This window comes from Ranitomeya imitator, chromosome 2 (assembly GCF_032444005.1).
Source record: "Ranitomeya imitator isolate aRanImi1 chromosome 2, aRanImi1.pri, whole genome shotgun sequence".
Taxonomy (NCBI): Eukaryota; Metazoa; Chordata; class Amphibia; order Anura; family Dendrobatidae; genus Ranitomeya; species Ranitomeya imitator.
In genome coordinates this window covers 417,837,681-417,860,318 of record NC_091283.1, presented here as the reverse complement: position 1 = coordinate 417,860,318, position 22,638 = coordinate 417,837,681, and the positions used below count along the sequence as shown (strand labels likewise).

Here is a 22,638-nt window from a genome sequence, read left to right as displayed (position 1 = left end):
TTTGTGAAGGGATCAAAGTGTCTCTTCGGTGTGCAGAAAGTTTCATTTTTGGGGTTCATCTTTACCCCTTCTACTATCGAGATGGATCCAGTTAAGGTCCAAGCCATCCAGGATTGGATTCAGCCGACATCTCTGAAAAGTCTGCAAAAGTTCCTGGGCTTTGCTAATTTTTATCGTCGCTTCATCTGTAATTTTTCTAGCATTGCCAAACCATTGACCGATTTGACCAAGAAGGGTACTGATTTGGTTAATTGGTCTTCTGCTGCTGTGGAAGCTTTTCAGGAGTTGAAGCGTCGTTTTTGTTCTGCCCCTGTGTTGTGTCAGCCAGATGTTTCTCTTCCGTTCCAGGTCGAGGTTGATGCTTCTGAGATTGGAGCAGGGGCGGTTTTGTCACAGAGAGGTTCTGATTGCTCAGTGATGAAACCATGTGCTTTCTTTTCCAGGAAGTTTTCGCCCGCTGAGCGTAATTATGATGTGGGCAATCGAGAGTTGCTGGCCATGAAGTGGGCATTCGAGGAGTGGCGTCATTGGCTTGAAGGAGCTAAGCATCGCGTGGTGGTATTGACTGATCATAAGAACTTGACTTATCTCGAGTCTGCCAAGCGCTTGAATCCTAGACAGGCCCGTTGGTCATTATTTTTTGCCCGCTTCGACTTTGTGATTTCGTACCTTCCGGGCTCTAAAAATGTGAAGGCGGATGCTCTGTCTAGGAGTTTTGTGCCCGACTCTCCGGGTTTATCTGAGCCAGCGGGTATCCTCAAGGAAGGAGTCATTGTGTCTGCCATCTCCCCTGATTTGCGGCGGGTGCTGCAAAAATTTCAGGCGAATAAACCTGATCGTTGTCCAGCAGAGAAACTGTTCGTCCCTGATAGGTGGACTAATAAACTTATCTCTGAACTTCATTGTTCGGTGTTGGCTGGTCATCCTGGAATCTTTGGTACCAGAGAGTTAGTGGCTAGATCCTTCTGGTGGCCATCTCTGTCACGGGATGTACGTACTTTTGTGCAGTCCTGTGGGATTTGTGCTAGGGCTAAGCCCTGCTGTTCTCGTGCCAGTGGGTTGCTTTTGCCCTTGCCGGTCCCAAAGAGGCCTTGGACACATATTTCGATGGATTTCATTTCTGACCTTCCCGTTTCTCAAAAGATGTCAGTCATTTGGGTGGTCTGTGATCGCTTTTCTAAAATGGTCCATCTGGTGCCCTTGGCTAAATTGCCTTCCTCCTCTGATTTGGTACCTTTGTTCTTTCAGCATGTGGTTCGGTTGCATGGCATTCCTGAGAATATTGTTTCTGACAGAGGTTCCCAGTTTGTTTCAAGGTTTTGGCGAGCCTTTTGTGGTAGGATGGGCATTGACCTATCCTTTTCCTCGGCTTTCCATCCTCAGACTAATGGCCAGACCGAACGAACCAATCAGACCTTGGAAACATATCTGAGATGTTTTGTTTCTGCAGACCAGGATGATTGGGTGTCCTTTTTGCCGTTGGCTGAGTTCGCCCTTAATAATCGGGCCAGCTCGGCTACCTTGGTTTCTCCATTTTTTTGCAATTCTGGGTTCCATCCTCGTTTCTCTTCAGGACAGGTTGAGTCTTCGGACTGTCCTGGTGTGGATTCTGTGGTGGATAGGTTACAGCAGATCTGGACTCAGGTAGTGGACAATTTGATCTTGTCCCAGGAGAAAGCTCAACTTTTCGCTAATCGCAGACGCCGTGTGGGTCCCCGACTTCGTGTTGGGGATCTGGTTTGGTTATCTTCTCGTCATATTCCTATGAAGGTTTCCTCTCCTAAATTTAAACCTCGTTTTATTGGTCCGTATAGGATTTCTGAGGTTTTCAATCCTGTGTCTTTTCGTTTGACCCTCCCAGACTCCTTTTCCATACATAATGTATTCCATAGGTCGTTGTTGCGGAGATACGTGGCACCTATGGTTCCATCTGTTGAGCCTCCTGCCCCGGTTTTGGTGGAGGGGGAATTGGAGTATATTGTGGAGAAGATTTTGGATTCTCGTGTTTCTAGACGGAAACTCCAGTATCTGGTTAAATGGAAGGGTTATGCTCAGGAAGATAATTCCTGGGTTTTTGCCTCTGATGTTCATGCTTCCGATCTTGTTCGTGCCTTTCATGCGGCTCATCCTGGTCGGCCTGGGGGCTCTGGTGAGGGTTCGGTGACCCCTCCTCAAGGGGGGGGTACTGTTGTGAATTCTGTGGCTGAATTCACTCCTGTGGTCACAAGTGGTACTGCAGCTTCTGAGCTTCCTCCCTCAGGTGTTCTGGTGAGCTTGTTAACTGCTTCATTACTTAACTCCGCCTGATGCTGCTATCCTTGCTCCTTGTCAATGTTTCAGTGTTGGATCTGAGCTTCTCCTGATTGTTCCTGTGACCTGCTGCTCTGTATAGCTAAGTGCTTTTTGCTTTTTTGTTGCTTTTTTTCTGTCCAGCTTGTCTTTTGTTTTGCTGGAAGCTCTGAGACGCAAAGGGTGTACCGCCGTGCCGTTAGTTCGGCACGGTGGTTTTTTTTTGCCCCCTTTGCGTGGTTTTGCGTTAGGGTTTCTTGTAGACTGCAAAGTTCGCTTTACTGTCCTCGCTCTGTCCTAGAATATCGGGCCCCACTTTGCTGAATCTATTTCATCCCTACGTTTTGTCTTTTCATCTTACTCACAGTCATTATATGTGGGGGGCTGCCTTTTCCTTTGGGGAATTTCTCTGGGGCAAGTCAGGCCTATTTTTCTATCTTCAGGCTAGCTAGTTTCTTAGGCTGTGCCGAGTTGCCTAGGTAGTTGTTAGGCGCAATCCACAGCCGCTTTTAGTTGTGTTTAGGATAGGATCAGGTGTGCAGTCTACAGAGTTTCCACGTCTCAGAGCTCGTTCTTGTATTTTTGGGTATTTGTCAGATCACTGTGTGCGCTCTGATCGCTAAGCACACTGTGTTTCTGGATTGCCTTCATAACACCTGTCATTAGCAAACATAACAGCGGGCCAAGACCTCTAAGGGGTAGAGAGCCAGTTCATGCCACGTGTCCAGCTTGGATACCCAATAATTAAAAGGCACAGAGGAATCACGGAGGATGTTAGTACGGTCAGCAAGGTACTCTCTCAGCATCTTCCTAAACTTTGCACTTCTTGTGAGAGTACCCCGTGCATCTGGGCCAAGGGCGATGGGAGGGTCTGTGAAAACTCTCCCAGAATTTTGCCAGTGTTCCACTGCCTCTGCTGGATTGGAGTTGTGTCTCTCTCGCCTGTACTCCTTGGATGCCCAACAAACTGTGACCTCTTCTGCCAGAGTTTTCAGATGGGAATTTTTTAAATAATTCCGCAACAATGGCCCTCTGGTACTGCATCATTTTAGTCCACCTATCTGCCTCTTTAAGAAGAGATTGAAAGTTCTCCTTGTAGCATGGGTCTAGAAATGTCACCAACCAGTAATAAGTGTCACTGAAACTTTTGATAATGTGAAGGTCATGGGAAAGGCAGTGCAACATAAAGTCAGCCATGCGTGCCAGACTGCTAAAAGGCAAGACTTCCGTGGCCTCACAAACAGGACAGCTGACCATGCTGTCCTTCTCCCTGTCCTCAGGCCATCCACGCTGAATAGACGGTATGACAGTTGTGCTTGTAGTACCATCTATAGCACATGAAAGTAGCTCCTGTTCTTCCTCCTCCTTCTCTTCCTTATTGTCAACCAATCCACGTTGGGATGACTTGAGGTTGGGCTGTGTGTAATCACCCTGTATGGTTTCTTGCTCCATCTCATCATGCTCCGCCTGCAATGCATACTCTTTCATTATGAGCAGAGAGCTTTTTAGAATGCAGAGAAGCAGGATGGTGATGCTAATTATGGCATCTTTGCCGCTCACCATTTTGGTGGAGTACTCAAAGTTTTGTAGGATGGTACATATGTCTGACATCCATGTCCACTCCTGAGATCTTATGTGTGGAGTCTGAACTGAATACCGAAGGCCTTGTTGATGCTGGTAGTTAAAGGGAACCTGTCACCCCCAAAATCGAAGGTGAGCTAAGCCCACCTGCATCAGGGGCTTATCTACAGCATTCTGTAAGCCCCCGATGTATCCTGAAAGATGAGAAAAAGAGGTTAGATTATACTCACCCAGGGGCGGTCTCGCTGCGGTCCGGTCCGATGGGCATCACGATCTGGTCTGGGGCCTCCCATCTTCTTATGATGATGTCCTCTTCTTGTCTTCATGTCTTCACGCTGCAGCTCCTGTTGAGGGCAGAGAAAAGTACTGCAGTGCGCAGGTGCCAGGAAAGGTCAGCGAGGCCCGGCGCTTGCGCACTGCAGTACTTTGCTCTGCCCTCAACAGGGCAGACAAAGTACGCCTGCGCCGGAGCCGCAGCCTGAAGAAAGAAGAGGATGTCATCCTATGAAGATGGGAGGCCCCGGTCCAGACCGCGATGCCCACCGGATCGGACCACCCTCCCAGGTGAGTTTAATCTAACCTCTTTTTTCCATCTTTCAGGACACATCGGGGGCTTATCTACAGCATTACAGAATGCTGTAGAAAAGCCACTGATGCTGGTGGGCTTAGCTCACCTTCGACTTTGGGGGTGACAGGTTCCCTTTAACAACTGCCCTCTTCTGCTCACAAATCCTTTCCAAGATATGCAGTGTAGAGTTCCAACGCGTGTGGACATCACACACCTGTCGGTGAGCCGGAAGCTGCAAACAGTGCTGAAGCACGGCAAGGGTGACTGAAGTTGTAGCTGACTTTCTAAAATGGGTACACAGGTGGCATACTTTCACAAGCAGATCCAGCAGCTCCGGGTAGCTTTTGAGAAACCGTTGAACAACGAGGTTAAGTACATGACCTTCTGACAGCAAAACGTAACGGTTACCACTCTCTGCTCATTCTTCTCGACCTTTCTGCAGCTTTCGACACTGTTGACCACCCTCTCCTACTCTCTAGGCTCCAGTCACTAGGCATTAAGGACACTGCTCTCTCCTGGTTCTCCTCCTATGTTTCTGACCGCTCCTTCAGTGTTCTGTTCTCTTGCTCCACTTTATCTCCTCTTTCTCTCACTGTCGGGGTACCTCAGGGCTCAGTCCTTGGCCCCCTTCTCTTCTCTCTCTACATGGCCCCAATTGGACAGGCCATCAGCAGATTTGGCTTTCAGTACCATCTTTATGCTGTTGACACACAACTATACACATCATCCCCTGACCTTACCCCCGCTGTACTGCAGAACGCCACTAACTGTCTGTCTGCAGTCTCCAACATCATGTCTGCTCTCTATCTGAAACTCAACCTCTCCAAAACTGAACTTCTTTTGCTCCTGCCATCTACTAACCTCCCTAAATCTGACATTTCCCTCTCCGTGGGTGACATCATAATAACACCCCGACAGCAGGTGCGCTGTTTGGGTGTTATGTTTGACTCCGATCTCTCCTTCACCTCCCATATACAATCTCTTGCCCGCTCGTGCAGCTTACACCTAAAGACCATCTCTAGTATCCGCCCTTTTCTCACCATGGAAACAACAAAAACCCTCACTGTCGCCCTGATCCACTCCCGCCTGGACTACTGTAACGCTCTGTTAATTGGCCTCCCCCTCACTCGACTTTCCCCTCTCCAGTCTATCCTTAATCTAGCAGCCAGGGTTGTCCATCTGGCTAATCGTTACTCGGACGCGTCCGCTCTTCGCCAGTCGTTACACTGGCTGCCCATTCATTACAGGATACAATTCAAAGTACTTGTTCTCACCCACAAAGCTCTCCACAGTGCGGCACCCCCTTACATCTCCTCCCTCATTTCTGTCTATTGGCCTAACCGACAGCTGCGCTCTGCAAATGACTTTCGACTAACCTCTGCCCTAATCCGTACCTCCCACTCCCGACTTCAAGACTTCTCCCGTGTAGGCGCTCACTCAAAACACATTTGTTCAGAGCGGCCTATCACATTCAGTAATCAAAGTCATTTTATGTTTGTGTGTGTGTAGCCCATTCACTATCTCCATCTATCCCCCACCCCCTGAAGATGGCTGGACCATCATTGTAAATTCATCATTGTAAATACAAACCTGTGCTTTGTATCTCCCCCACCTCATTGAAGATTGTAAGCTCTCATGAGCAGGGTCGTCTTATTTTGCTTTAATTATTGTATTGTTAACGTTGTTACTTATGACTGTTGTGTTTGAAACTGTTCAACTGTAAAGCGCTGCGGAATATGTTGGCGCTATATAAATAAAGATTATTATTATTATTATGGGCCAGGCATGGTACGTGTGTGAGCTTGCCTCGCCCCAGAGCAGCCACCATGTTCCGGCCATTGTCACACACAGCCATGCCTGGCTGAAGGTTCAACAGTGTCAGCCACAGATCTGCCTGCTCTTTCAGAGCTGTCCACAGCTCTTCAGCATGTGTGGTTTGTCACCTAAGCATTTTAGCTGCAACACAGCCTGTTGATGCTTGGCTAAGGCAGTGCTGCAGTGCTTCCAGATTGTGACTGATGTGCTCATTTTGGTGATGGAGGCTGAAGAGGAGGAGGTGCAGGTGCTGTAGACTGTCAGCGCAACCCTGATTGACGTAGGGCCCGCAATCCTCAGCGTCGGGAGGACGTGTTCCATCCCAAGGTCTGACTGGATCCCAGCTTCCACTATGTTAACCCAGTGTGCTGTCAGTGAGATGCACCATCCTTGCCCACAAGCATTTGTCCATGTGTTTCCCAGTAACAGCATTGTTGAGGCCACGGGTAATTTTGTGGGACATGTGCTTGTGTAATGCTGGGACGGCAGTCCGGGAGAAATAGTGGCAGCTGGGAACGAGTACCTTGGGAAGGCCGCCGCCATCAGGTTGTGGAAAGTTTCCATCTCCATGATCCTGAAAGGCAACATTTCGAGTGTAAGCAGACAAGAAATGTGTGAATTTAGTACTGTGGGGCGTTGGCTGCGTATTTCCGCTTTGTTCCAATGTCTAGGGTATGGACAACTGACGGCTGTGCTGGAACAAGGACATGGACGTGCTTGATGATGGTGCTAGTTGAGTGTTGGCAATGACAGGTGCAGGGCAAGAGGCATCTTCACATGCAGCATGGACAGGGGATTGGCTTGCATGCACAATAGTAGAAGAAGAAGTGGTGTCACCCGCAGACACTGTTCCTGGAGACTGGGGTTCGGCCCACAAAGTCGGGTGCTTTGCTGCCATGTGCCGGATCATGCTGGTGGTGGTCAGACTGGTAGTTTTTCTACCCCTGGTGATGCGGGCATGCAGGAGATGCAAATGGCCTGTTTGAGGTTATCGGCAGAGTTTTTAAAAAACAACCAGACTCGGGAAGACCTAACAGTTGGGCTGCCAACTTCTGTCGTGTTGGTGTTACGAGGAACGGTTGCCCGCCTTCTGTCTGCGGCCACCACACTGCTTCTTCCTGCCTGTTGGGGTGCTACGCCTCCCTCCCCCATCATGTCCACTTCCCCGTCCCTTGCCACGCACCATTTAAATGAACTACAATATTTTCCACGTTCACTACAAATGGCTGAATTTGGATTGAACTTATATGTGATCTGTGTGTGGGAAAACCACAGTTTAACATATTGGGACTGTAGTTATCAATTTGTTTTTTTTTTCAGCAAACTGTCATCTATAACTAGGGTAACACACAGTAAAAACAGTTGAATGGAAACCTGAAATGGCACAATTTGTAACCCACAGATAGATGAGGCGTCTGACGGAGATACCACACTGTTCAATATGTGGCCTGTTTTTTTTTAACGCAAAATAGTGTATAGAACTAGGGTAACAGACAGCAAAAACAGTTGAATGGAGGCCTCAAATGCCACAATCTGTAGCCCACAGATAAATGAAGGGTCTGACGGAGATACCACACAGTTCAATATGTGGCCTTTTTTTCAACCCAAAATAGTGTATAGAACTAGAGTAACAGCCAGCAAAAACAGATGAATGAAGGCCTCAAATGCCACAATTTGTAGCCCACAGATGGATGAGGTGTCTGATGGAGATACCACACTGTTAAATATGTGGCCTGTATTTTTGTTGTTTTTACAGCAAAATAGGGTATAGAAATAGGGTAAGACACAGCAAAAAACAGTTGAATGGAGCCCTCAAATGCCACAATTTGTAGCCCACAGATAGATGAGGACTCTGATGGAGATTCCACATTGTTCAATATGTGGCCTGTATTTTTTTCTCTAATGCAAAATACTGTATAGAACTAGGATAACAGACAACCAAGACGGAGATACCACACTGTTCAATATGTGGCCTGTACTTTTACCGCAAAATAGTGTATAGAACTAGGGTAACACACAGCAAAAAAAGTGAATGTAGGCCTGAAATGCCCAATTTTGCAGCCCACAGATAGATGAGGTGTCTGACGGAGATACCACACTGTTCAATATGTGGCCTGTATTTTTTTTTGTTTTTACAGCAAAATAGTGTATATAAATAGGGTAACACACAGCAAAAAAAGGTGAATGTAGGCCTGAAATGCCACAATTTGTAGCCCACAGATAGATGAGGCGTCTGATCAGTGGCGTAGGAAAAAAAGACGTCCCTTTAAATCTTCGGGCGGCGCCGTCCGCCGCCACGACCAGGCTCCCCCCACCCCCGCCCCCAGCTCTAATACTCACCTCTCCTGGTTCCTGCGGCAGCTGTAGCGTCCTCTGACTCTGCGACGTCTCAGAGCAGAGGGCGCGATGACGTCACTACTGTGCGCGCCGCTCAGCCTCTCTGTCCTGAGCGTCGCAGAGCCGGAGAGACGCTGACTACTGCACCGGACCTGCGCTAGGAACGGGAGAGGTGAGGATTTTACTTTTTTTTTTTTTTCTTTATGTCTGACTCTGTCTGGGGGCAATGCTGGACACACTGGGGCAATACTGGAGACCATGGGGCAGATTGCTGGACACACTGGGGCAATACTGGAGACCATGGGGCAGAATGCTGGACACACTGGGGCAATACTGGAGACCATGGGGCAGATTGCTGGACACACTGGGGCAATACTGGAGACCATGGGGCAGAATGCTGGACACACTGGGGCAATACTGGAGACCATGGGGCAGAATGCTGGACACACTGGGGCAATACAGGAGACCATGGGGCAGACTGCTGGACACATTGAGGCAATGCTGGAGACCCTGGGGCAGACTTCTGGACACACTGGGGCAATGCTGGACACTGGGGCAGATTGCTGGACACACTGGGGGTAATATGCTGGACACACTGGGGCAATGCTGGACACTGGGGGTAATATGCTGGACACACTGGGGGTAATATGCTGGACACACCGGGGCAGACTGCTGGACACACTGGGGCAATGCTGGACACTGGGGCAGATTGCTGGACACACTGGGGGCAGTGCTGGACATACTGGGGCAGATTGCTGGACACACTGGGGGCAATATGCTGGACACACTGGGGCAGATTGCTGGACAACATGGGGATAATATGCTGGACACACTGGGGCAGATTGCTGGACACACTGGGGGCAGGACTTGAGGCATGGGCAGAATGTAGATACGGGGCATGATTGGAGACACGGGGCAGGATTGGATCATGGGGCAGGACGGATACGATGGAGGCTGGTGGGGCAGGATGGGGAGATCATATGGGGTAGAATGGATACTCATGAGGGCAGGATGCGAGAACATATGGCTGGAGCCAGGAATGAGATAAATGGGGCCAGGGTGGGGAATAGTGTTACCATAGGGGCTAATTAAGGGATATTATTACTGCAGTGATGTATTTATTTTATTTTTTGAGTATACTGTTTTAAATGGGGGGGCGGTCATGTTACTTTGCAGAGTGACACTATGTCACCTTTTTTTCTTCATGTGATGTAATGTAGAAGTTGTGAAAAATTAAGTAATGTGTTCTGCAAGCGGAGCTCGAGATAACTGTGTTATTTCCTGCAGAAACGAGTCCTGGCTGAAAGGAATGATGGCGGTCTGTGCTGGATGAAAGATGAAGGACTTCACCTAGAGACGTCACTGGTGAGTCAGTGTTACCTATACACTGACACTATACACTGTATACTATATAGAGGTCCTGTGTATAATGTCACCAGTGATCTCTGTATTACCTCTACACAGACACTGCATACTAAGTACAGATCTCCTGTGAATACTGGCACTTATGGTGATTGTATGGTGATTGTATTGTGTTTTTTTATTTTTTTATTACTGATCAGTATTGTAGTATTCAGTCACTATGTGGTGGTAATATGTGGTCTGGAAATGGTGTTGTGGTATTTGTCCCTTGTATGTAGTATTATTCGGTCACTATGTGGCCTGGTCATGGTGTGGTGGTATTAAGTCACAGGTTTGGCATGTGGGGGTGACACCATTAGGCCCAGTTTAAGTTCTACAAAACAGGAAAACCATTTTTGGTAACCTTTGTGTGTATTGAGCCGGGGGGGGGTGGGTGGGGGCAAACTCGGGAACAGCCCCGGGCGGCAAAAGATCTAGCTACGCCTCTGCGTCTGATGGAGATACCACACTGTTCAATATGTGACCTGTATTTTTACCGCAAAATAGTGCATAGAACTAGGGTAACACACATCAAAAAAAAGGTGAATGTAGGCCTGAAATGCCCAAATTTGTAGCCCAGATAGATGTGGCATCTGTCGGAGATACCACACTGTTCAATATGTGGCCTTTTTTCTTTTTTTAAATGCAAAATAGTGTATAGAACTAGGCTAACACACAGGAAAAACAGTTGAATGGAGGCCTCAAATGCCACAATTTGTAGGCCACAGATAGATGAGGACTCTGACGGACATAGCGCACTGTTCAATATGTGGACTGTATTTTTTAATGCAAAATAGTGCATAGAACATCGGTAACAGATAGCAAAAACAGTTGAATGGAGGCCTAAAATGCCACAATTTGTAGCCCACAAATAGATAAGGCATGTGACATAGATACCACACCGTTAAATATGTGGCCTGTATTTTTTTAATTTTTTTTACAGGAAATAGTGTATAGAAATAGGGTAAGACACAGCAAAAACAGTTGAATGGAGCCCTTAAATGCTACAATTTGTAGCCCACAGATAGATGAGGCATCTGATAGAGATAACACACTGTTCAATATGTGGCATGTATTTTTTCCTTACCGCAAAATAGTGTATAGAACTAGGGTAACACACAACAAAAACAGTTGAGTGGAGGTGTGATGCCTGCTAGGGCCGCGGGGTACTCTCTCCGGGTCGAGCAGTTCTTCAGGGGGTTGTCACAGCAGCAGTGACCCGGTCCGTGGCCATGGGCACACAATAAAATAAGGAGGGAAAGTTTATAGGGGATTTAATGTGATGCTACCTGTGGTGTTTGGCAATGGATCGCCAACGCTGCTTAAGGGGACCGCTGGGGCAGATGGTGACACAGCTGGGATGGTTCTGCTCCCCACAGGTGGTGCGGGGCCCCAGGGCTACCGATACTGTTGTAAGGGATCGTGGACGTTGGGGTGCAGTACTGAGGGTGACTGGAGGACACATGGGCTGTAGTTTTCTTTACCTTTACTCGATGTCTGAAGGTGCAGTCCGGGGCACGGGTAACAATTGGTAATGAAGATCCGGGCAGCCTGGAAGCAATTTAGGATACACCTAGCCAGGTGAGTTTGGAGGCCTTCCTACTGCGCTGTCCTGTTATTTTCTTGCTGCTTTAAGCTTTGCTCAAGTTCCTCTCACTGTCTGGCAGTTAAAATAAAACAGTGCCCACATGGCAGGCAGCTTGAGCCCATTACAGGTGTCCCTCCTTTATGGCGGCTTTGACCTCTGGGATGCTGCTGTGCTGCTGGGTGTTAAATGAGCCAGGAGACCTGCAGTCTCCTGCCCTCCAGATTTAGCTGCCGGGACTTCAGTACCTGCGCAACCACGGACTCCGGTGTCCGGTTTCTAGCTCTCAGCTTTGGCGTGAGCTTGGTTACAGCTCCACTCCCCAGGTTTTCTTCGACTTCTCTTCTCTCCTCCCACTCTCTCAGACTCACTTACTCCGCCTCCAGGCCAGAACATATAGTGAAGCTCCCCTGAAACTGGGTGTTAGAGCTCCCTCTTCTGGTCAGGAGTAAGGAAAAAGTGTTGGATGCTGGCGTTACCTGGTAAGGGGACTCCTCCTTGCTTCCAGGCATGACATCACCCCCGGAGAGGGAGGCAATGGCATTGTGGCAACCGGAGTCCTGGGGTGCCACATAGGCCTCAAATTCCACAATTAGTAGCCCACAGATAGATGAGGCGTCTGATGGAGATACCACACAGCTCAATATGTGGCCGTTTTTTTTTAACCGCAAAATAGTGTTTAGAACTAGGGTAACATACAGCAAAAACACTTGAATCTAGGCCTCAAATGCCACAATTTGTAGGCCATAGATAGATGAGGCATCTGACGGTGATACCACTCTGTTCAATATATGGCCTGTATTTTTTGTTTATAACGCAAAATAGTATATGGAACTAGGGTATCCGACAGCAAAACAGTTGAATGGAAGTCTCAAATGCCATAATTTGTAGCCCACAGATAAATGAGGCGTCTGGCGGAGCTACCACACTGTTTAATATGTGGCCTATATTTTTACCCCAAAATAGTGTATATAACTAGGGTAACACACAGCAAAAAAAGGAGAATGTAGGCCTGAAATGCCCAAATGTGTAGCTCACAGATAGATGAGGTGTCTGACGGACCTAACACACTGTTCAATATGTGGCCTGTATTTTTTTTATTTTTTTACCACAAAATAGTGTATGGAACTAGGGTAACACAGAAATAAAGGTGAATGGAAGCTTGAAATGCCACTATTTGTAGCCCACAGATAGATGAGGCGTGTGATGGAGATAGTACATTTTAAATATCTGGCCTGTATTTTTTTTTTATTGGCCAGCAAAATTGTGTCAATAAGTAGGCTATGACACAACAAAAAAAATTCTATGGATGCCTGAAATGGCACAATTTTGAGCACAATGACATGTGATCCGTGTGGTGGACAAAGCCCAGTTTAAAATATCTGCCCTGTAGCTAAATATTTTTTTGGCAGCTAAATATTTTTTGGGCAGCAAAATGGTGTCTATAAATTGTATATGACATTCCAAAAAAATTCTACAGTACCACATAAAATGGCAGAATTTTCAGCGCACTCAGATGTCGTGGCTGGGATGGGCAAACCCATTTAAAATTGCTGTATTTTCATGCTGTACTATGAAAAGGATCTGGCTGTAGTCTGCAGTGTCAACAACCAAATGGAGAAAAAATGAAGAGAGCTCTAGATTGCTTTGGAATAAAATAATCAGGATTAAGATACAAAAAAAAAAATATTCCTAGCCCCTGTTACCTGGGGCTAGGCATATACGGTCAATATAGTCAGTCTCATGCTCATCCTCTGTAACTTCTATCCAGTCAGAGGAATCATGTGGAAAACGTTTTTTAGGAAAGTGGAGTGGGGTAGGGGAGGACAACAGTTCAGATCGGCCAACCCACATATCTGCTACACCCTGCCCTCCACCAAGAACAAGGACGTATGTGAAACGCGAAAAACGGTATTGGAAAAATTAAAGGTAATTAATCTGTCAAATATTACCCTTACAACGGCACAGACTAAGGTACTAGAGAAGGGGTTGACATTTGCAACGCCAGCTGCCTTCAATTTATTTAATACGATTAAGGACTTTGAACTTTTTGCCAGAAAATTGTCTTTTAAAAAATATTTTGCTAATCAATCTAAGCAAATTTTCCCTACAACTAGTGAGCAACAGGCATTGGCCGATCTTGAAGATCTCCTAGCTGAACAGGGAGCATCAGACACTGCACATGGACCAACATATCTGCATGCACGATCGCAACATTTCCCCCCTTTGAGACTATGTCCTAATGTGGACATATTTGTTAAATTGGTCAGGGAGGATATGGCTCAAATCCCTGAAAAAATATCCACATTTAATCTGTCATCAACTCAGAATAGAGCAATTAAAGAATTGAAAAACATAAAAAATTGGGTAATTAAACCAGCTGACAAGGGGGGAAATGTTGTGCTTTGGCCTGTAGAGATGTATGAGTGTGAAGTCTTTAGGCAGCTGAACATGACAGACTGCTACAGAAAGTTGGACCGTAACCCTCTAAATCGATTCAAACTTGAACTAGACTCTATACTGATGTCAGGTAGAGATAAAGGAGTAATTACTCCAAAAATGTTTGAAGGACTGACTGTGCATCACCCAGTTATCCCCACGCTTTATGTAACACCCAAAATCCATAAAAATGCGAATAGTCCACCTGGGCGACCTATTGTGTCAGGTATGGGGAGTCTGTCAGAACAAGTGTGTAGATTCATAGACTATTATCTGCAAAAATGTGCAGAAACGCTTCCATCCTTCATAAAAAATACGACTGATATACTTAACAGACTTAATGACATACAAATGCAGGATAACATATTCCTGGTTGTCTGTGATATGGAGGCGTTGTATACGTCCATATGGCATGACCATGGGATCCCAGCATCAATGTCCTATTTACGAATGAAAAATTTGGATGATGATCTTATCCAATTTGTGATTGACCTTTTACATTTATACTTTGATGCATAATTTCTTTACTTTTAAGGACCGGTACTTCCTACAGCTCCAGGGAACGGCTATGGGGGAGACGTGTGGGCCCTTGTATGCCAATCTTTTCCTGGGGCTGTGGGAAAGGGTGGTTGTACAAAATCTGGAGGGCATTGATGCTGTGATCTCATGGTCTAGATATATTGATGACATACTGTTCATTTGGCAGGGCTCTGAATCCTCTCTCAATTCTTTTCTTGATAGGCTCAATCACAACCACCTTAATATCCACCTGACGTGGAAGTACAGCAAGGACAGAGTGGATTTTCTTGATGTGAGTGTGGAAAAAGACGTAAGAGGTTTTATTAAAACCGATGTGTTTCGTAAGACCACTGCCACAAATATACTACTGCATCCTGAATCGTCACACCACCCTCAGACTTTCAAGTCTGTACCAACTAGCCAGTTTTTGAGATTGAAGCGTATCTGTTCTAATGATTTGCTTTTTGAACAGAAGGCCAATATTTTAAAAGATAATTTGAAAATGAGAGGCTACAATCATAAAGTCATTAGAGCAGACTATAGAAGGGTTAAGTTCACACAAAGAACACAGCTGTTACATGAATCAAAAAGTAGAACCCCAATAAATAAACAACCTGTTAGGTCAATTACTAACGTTAACTCTCAAAGGAAGCTATTATGGTGATCCTTGGCAAACTGGCCCATGATGTTACTGGCCCATGATGACTTGAAACAGCATATCCTTAATTATCCGGCAGTAACGTGGAGACGGTCTAGAAATCTCAAAGATTTAATCACACGTAGCTACTACACGTAGCTACTATGTGGCACCTCAAAAATCCTTTTTTTCTGACAAAGCTGGCCCTAGATGGGGTTCTTTCCAATGTGGGGTCTGTTCAGCATGTAAGTATGAAGAAAGAACAACGGTATTTGTGAATAGTTGTGGCAATAGGACTTTTTCCATCACTTACAATATCAATTGTAAAACAGAAAATATCATCTGCTATGCACTCTGTCCTTGCGGCCTTATTTGAGTTGGGATGACTACTCGCCAGATGCATACACGCATTATGGAACTTGTCTGTGACATCATGAATGCAAAATTGGAAAAAGATATTGAGAGCTTGAAAACTATCCCCAAACACTTCAGGCTTTACCATAACAGTAATCCAAATGATCTGAAAGTGAGGGGTATAGATCAAGTACAATTGGGCATTAGGGGAGGTGATTAAAAAAGAGAATTGTTGAAGAGAGAAACTAAGTGGATGGTGGTTCTGGATACTGTGGCCCCCAAGGGTTTAAATGAATTTTTGAGCTTCAAACCTTTCTTAGAGTAGTGTGAATTTTATTTTGGTTTGGGTGATTTATTTTTAACATCCCTAGCTATATGTGCTATGTTGTTTATTTACATGTCTGTCTTTCTTTAGTAACTTATCATTAACTTAGGGTTCTGGTGAGAGAAATAACGCTGGGAGAATCCACTTGGCTTTTAAAAGAAACTGTAGAAAACATCGACTATGAAAATTATATGGATCCCTATCAATATTAATTATATGTCTAATTGATGTATATTTATATGCACTAGTGATTTTATTTTCACATATATTCTTATTGTATATTTAGGTATTATTTAATTTTATGTATTTTGTGTAAATGCAGTACAAATTTGCTGTATAATGTAGATTGTTTCAATAATGTTGGCACTATAATATTGAATAAGGTATAATAAGCAAATTTGTTATGTGCAATTATATTTTTTATAATCATTTTATGCACATGACATTTTATGTCACTGTTATGGATTATATTGTAAATATTTGTCTATATAAGCTATATATGCAGTGACTGTTATGTTATTGTACTATTAAAGCTAGCTTGAATATATTTATAGCCATGTATACTACACTTGTTGGTTATATAGGCGTTATGCTTAATAATCTGGTTACACACATGGGGGGAGTTGGTCTTTGTTTAAAATTCAGTACACGTCTATACCAGTGGTGCGCATAGCGGCGTGTGCGCTGTGGGGTCTCGGTGTGGAGGTGCCTCGCTAAAGCGACGTGTCATCCTGGTTACATTTCCAGTCACATGACCGGATCATGTGACTGGGTGATATGTTTGCTGAGCGCCGCCCCCTCCGTGACGCCGCAACATGGCGGCTGTGCGCTGGAACACAGGCCCAGCAAATTACCTCATTTGCGGTTTGCTATTTAAGGACAGACATAGTAGGCTACTACACCTCCTGATGAAACTGTGAGCGGCGGTGATATGTGCGTTGAGATGCGGATACAGCAGTATCATATATCTCCTTAAATGGACACAGGTAATTATCTAATTGGGGTGGCAGTTGCGGGGGAGCTTGCTGTTGAATGTTCAACAGAGGACTGTATATGTACTTATTATTTTTGGTATTACTACTTATAATTTACTGCAGCCTCATAGGCATCTCCTCCAATGGGACCATACTATTCATTGATGTAATATGTTAGATATTCGTGGTCCCTTCTGCATCATAGCCATGTTATAATCTTCTGTCATGGTGTTCATTTATTGGGATATACCATAGACATATGGATTGTTTCTTCAATGAATCAATACGGTTATGAAATTGACATATGCTATGGTACATCTGCTATAATTGGTCATAGTTGGTTGTTCCTATATACACATGTATAGTCCTATTTTATTAATTCTCTGTGGTTATAACATGTATTATTGTCTAATAACATTTTGATATTTCTATTACTCAATTGACTGATCCTTCAGTAGTTCTCAATTGGTATGATATTCAGTCAATATATGTAATAGACTAATAGGCAGCAGCAGACAGTAATGGATTGGACCCTCTTGTTGTCTGCAATGATATCTATATACCCACATACAGTGCCTGCATGCCTTGCATTAATATGTATAGAGCCACATACACTCCCCTGCATACCTAGCACTGCAATCTATATACGCCGTAATTAGTCCTTAGAAGGACTGTTGGTTTAGCTGGATTTATGTATTCAAAGATGGTATACCCACACTAACTGATAAACCCCCAAATCTGACCCTATACCGGCAGCACCTCTCCCTACCCTGTCTGAATCAGGAGCTGAATGCGACGAGCAGGACGGCGGCAGGTCTCTTATAGACCAGATGACGCTGTGCGGCCAGCTGGTCACTGTAATGCCACAACCAACATGGCTGCGGCATTGCAGTGCATGGCAGACAATCCCTGCATGTTGATTGGCACTCTAAAGTGCGCCAAACAGGCAGGACGGGGACCCGAGGACCAGCCGAATAATCCCGGAAATGCACCGTGACTACAGCGATGCTTGGGCGAGTACCTAGCATTACCGAGTGGGACAATCAAGGATGTCTAGTTCTTGCTCAGATGGAAAGAGTTAATCCAAGAACTAAACACATTGATGTGAAGTTTCACTTCTTGAGAGATCACCAGGAACAAGGAATCCTAAATTTAGAGTACTGCCCAACTGAAGATATGACAGCAGATATTTTCACAAAGGCAATGAATGCTGAAAGACATCAAAGACTGATGAAGAAATTAGGCTTAACTGACTAAGTCCTTACTGTTGAGAAAGGGTGTTGGCAGATATGCACAGATACAGACTTATTTGTGTGCAGGAGGAGTTTACACTTTTCTGACAGTAGATGGTGATGTTATTACTTTTATATGCTTAGTTGAATGTAATGCATATACTTGTTGTACTTTGGTTTCACTTTCTCTCTCTAGTAAAAGGTCCTTCAGACTTCCTGTTATGCTTTATTAAGAAGCTGATGCATGTACCTCATTTTCTGTGAAGATAAAAGTTGAATTACCCCATAGAATCTACTCTCGCAAGTTTCTTCTGCCACCAAACTATGCAACATTTCTTGCATCTGAAGATTGCACAGTGTCTGGTGTGACAGACCCTGTACAAGCAGGGGGTATTCCTAGATTTTTGCACTGGATCCTGCAGAGTTATGGTTACAAAAAAAAAGCAGGGAGTAAAGTAACCGCTGCCCCATATGGGGAGTTGACTGCCCCATAGTCTATCACCAAAAAGAAGTATTCAAAGTAAAGGCTAGTAAAAAATTAACATTTTGTACTAGCCTTTACTTTGAATACTTCTTTTGGGTGATATATTATGTTTGGTATTCTTTGTTTTTTATGATCAATATATTTATGGTATTTTTTTCTATATAGGTGTTTTGCCCCATAGTCGAGACTGGTCATGAAGGACTTTAACTTCTATTGCTGAAAGGCTAGTTTACCCACTATTAGAGGAGAACTTGATCAACCATTTTAGAATTTGTAGGTATTTTGATTGATCTCAAGAAAGTATTCAATCTGCCTGACCTCATCTGATCCTCTTTTACAGCCAAATAGACCTGATAAAAAACTACATTGATTCTAAAATAATAGAAAAAAAAGAAGAAAGACCAGAGATGACCATACAGCATTCTACAGAGTCCCTACAACCTGAGGGTGCCAACACAACCTTCTCGCCAAAACCAATTGAAAATGTTAGAGAGTCATCTACAGTCACCGGGAAAAATACAAAAACAATCTCTAAACCTCAAAATAATTCCATCAAGCTTCAAAATAAGTTGGCAAAATCACATGTGACCACCCAAAGACCAAATGTTAAGACCAAACCACAGAATGCAATAACTACAAAACCTATTCCAGAGCCAACCAAAAAGAGTTCGCCCTCAACAACCTTTGACTACTTGGGAAATAAGTATGGAACTGATGAGACGCATGTCCATTCTGTAAGTCCAAAATTTTGAAATGTGAATGCTACAAATTAATTTTTCCATTGTTTGATATCAGATTTTAGCTGGTTGTTGCTTGTCAGTGTCGGTGAAGCATCTGTTAGGGATTGAAAACATTAGAATTTTACTTGGTTCAGGATGCTCCATGAGCATGGGGGTAATCATGATACTTGGATAGGGTGGAGGGGAGAGATGATGGGGTTCACGGTGCTGCCTCTTCTTTGGAATGAGATCTAAAGATGGTTACCCAGTAAAAATTAAATCAAATTAAACCTTAGAGGAATTTATTTATTGTTTTGATTTCTCCTGACAAAAGCCTACAAGGCTTTTCCTCCATTCTGGAACAGAGAGTGCAAATTCACATACCCCCATAGTCAAATAGGTGATAACGTCAATAAGTCTCATCTTTTCCCATAGCATCTGTAGAACCTGTATCTATGACACATTAGCCCCTAAATATATAACGCTGATATTTCTTATTGGTACAACTACTACATGGCCACCTAGATATTAAAGTGGCCAACATTGATTAACTTTGGTAATAAAGTAATCTAATGTAAAATGTGCTGTAAATCTTATTTCTTTCTTATTTATTTTGCAAACCATCAGCAAGCAGTTGATGGATCAGGTTTCCTCTTAAAAATATCAGTAGGCTGTTGATGGATGTGTTTTCCTATTAATTAACACTTAACTTATTAACACCTAAGTACTTCTGAATCCATGCAGCTGCTGTTTATGGATTTAATTATGGTTCTGTGACTTTTATTAGTAGAGGAACCTAATAAGAGCTCTGTGTACGTGTTTCTTCTGTAAACATGAATCACCTGGTGATATATTCACGTCACCAGACACCGTGACACAGACAAAAAAATACTGAGAGAACAAATACTTTCCCAAAATGTAACTGATTGAGTGATTGAGGAAGAAAAGTTGAAAATTCCCACATCCTGGAGCAGAACTGATTACTGTGTCATTGGTAAAGGCTTACATAACCGTCATGACTGGGGACAGGCGAGGACAATAGGATGGTTATAGGAAGGTAAATCTAGATGTCCACAAAGCCATGGTTGAAGAACATGAGAATGTGGGCAAAGTTGTACCTGGGCATGTAAAGTGAGTTCCTGACAAGGTGAGCATCTGCTATTAGCCAGATTGGTAAAAGCAGCTTTGTAGTACTTGTCATAGTATTACATGATCAGAATTTATGTTAACAAAAAGACAACAATCAACTTTTCATAAAAGAGGCCCTGTGATGATTAGTTGATATCACCGATGGGAAGCAGCAAACAAATCTTTAAACTCTTCTAAGTGGACAAACATAGACAACCACCTTGGATTATGTTTTGTGTTGTCTGACAACATTCTCAACTCAATCTTCACATGCACAACTCAAGGATCTCCCAATCAGCCATGTTGAGTCACAGCCAAAAAAGGTTTCTTATACTAAGAGCCTGTATATGAGAAGTTCTTCCTACTTTTGTCTTAGCTCAGTTAACAGCCTACTGCTCAAAGAATATAAAGCTCATTGTTTGGGCCAAGGTTAAGATAAGGTCTTCAAGAAATGAATAGTTGGGAAATACAGTGGGTACGGAAAAAATTCAGACCCCTTTAAATTTTTCACTCTTTGTTTCATTGCAGCCACTTGGTAAATTAAAAAAACAATCATTTTTTCACATTAATGTACACTCTGCACCCCATCTTGACTGAAAAAAAACAGAAATGTAGAAATTTTTGCAAATTTATTAAGAAAGAAAAACAAAATATCACATGGTCATAAGTATTCAGACCCTTTGCTCAGACACTTGTATTAGAGTCATATGCTGTCCATTTCCTTGTGATTCTCCTTGAGATGGTTCTACTCCTTCGTTGGAGTCCAGTTGTGTTTAATTAAACTGATAGAACTTGATTTGGAAAGGCATATACCTGTCTATATAAGACCTCACAGCTCACAGTGCATGTCAGGCCAAATCATGAGGTCAAAGGAATTGGCCAAGGACCTCAGAGACAAAATTGTGGCAAGGCACAGATCTAGCCAAGGTTTCAAAAAAATTTCTGCAGTACTCAGGGTTCCTAAGAGCACAGTGGCCTCCATAATCCTTTAATGGAAGAAGTTTGGGACCACCAGAAGTTTTCCTAGACCTGGCCATCCAGCCAAACTCAAAGTCAACTATCACTGCAGCTCTACACCAGTCGGTCCTTTATGGCAGAGTGGCCCAACAGAAGCCTCTTCTCAGTGCAAGACATATGAAAGCCCGCATAGATTTTGCTAAAAAACACATGAAGGACTCCCAGATAATAAGAAATAAGATGCTCTGGTCTGATGAGACGAGATAGACCTTTTTAGTGATAATTCTAAGCGGTATGTGTGGAGAAAACCAGGCACTGCTCATTACCTGCCCAATACAATCCCAAGAGTGAAACATGGTGGTGTCAGCATCATTCTATGAGGGTGTTTTTCAGCTGCAGGGACAGGAAGGTTGGTTGCCATTGAAAGAAACATGAATGCGGCCAAGTACAGAGATATTCTGGATGAAAACCTCTTCCAGAGTGCTCTGGACCTCAGACTTGGCTGAAGGTTCACCTTCCAACAAGACAAAGACCCACAGCACACAGCTAAAATAACAAAGGGGTGGCTTCAGAACAACTCTGTGACCATTCTTGACTGGCCCAGCCAAAGCACTGAGCACCTCTGGAGAGACCTGAAAATGCCTGTCCACCAACGTTCACCATCTAACCTGACGGAACTGGAGAGGATCTGCAAGGAAGAGTGGCAGAGAATCCCCATATCCAGGTGTGAAAAACTTGTTGCATTCCCAAGAAGACTCATTGCTGTACTAGCTCAAAAGGGTGCTTCTACTCAATATTGAGCAAAGGGCCTGAATACTTATGGCTATGTGATATTTCAGTTTTTCTTTTTTAATAAATATGCAAAAATGTCTACATTTCTGTTTTTCTCAGTCAACATGAGGTGCAGAGTGTACATAAATGAGAAAAAAATGAACTTTTTAAATCTACCAAATGGCTGCAATGAACCAAGAGTTAAAAATTTAAAGGGGTCTGAATACTTTCCATACCCATTATATAAGGGTGTCAAACAATGATACTTCAAAAGTATAGAATTTTGAAGAAAGCTTTGGACAACCTCTGTTCATAATCAATTAGTTCTTCACCTTCATATCTCTGCAGAAATGTCCAAACCGCATAAGAGATAAGCTACGGAGTAAGGAGTTCCAAAATATGTTTTTGGAAAAAATACCAGTTTTGCAGTGGAAGAAACATGCTCAAGAGTCAGAATACGAAAGACTTAAGAAATACAGTGGAGCTCAAGGATGGATGGGAGTCACCTGGGAGAGTAAGCTTC

General features: G+C 44.0%; 1 protein-coding gene across 2 annotated transcripts in view; it reads left to right on the top strand.

Moving 5' to 3' along the window:
• The window catches only part of LOC138664252 (alpha-N-acetylgalactosaminide alpha-2,6-sialyltransferase 2-like), a 101,915-nt gene that overhangs the window by 27,086 nt on the left and 52,191 nt on the right, over positions 1 to 22,638 (top strand). For both annotated transcript variants that reach the window (XM_069750780.1, XM_069750781.1), the window contains exons 2-3: positions 18,881 to 19,274; positions 22,464 to 22,629. In XM_069750780.1, coding sequence (XP_069606881.1) covers positions 18,881 to 19,274; positions 22,464 to 22,629 — 560 coding nt within the window. The remainder of the gene's footprint in view (positions 1 to 18,880; positions 19,275 to 22,463; positions 22,630 to 22,638) is intronic.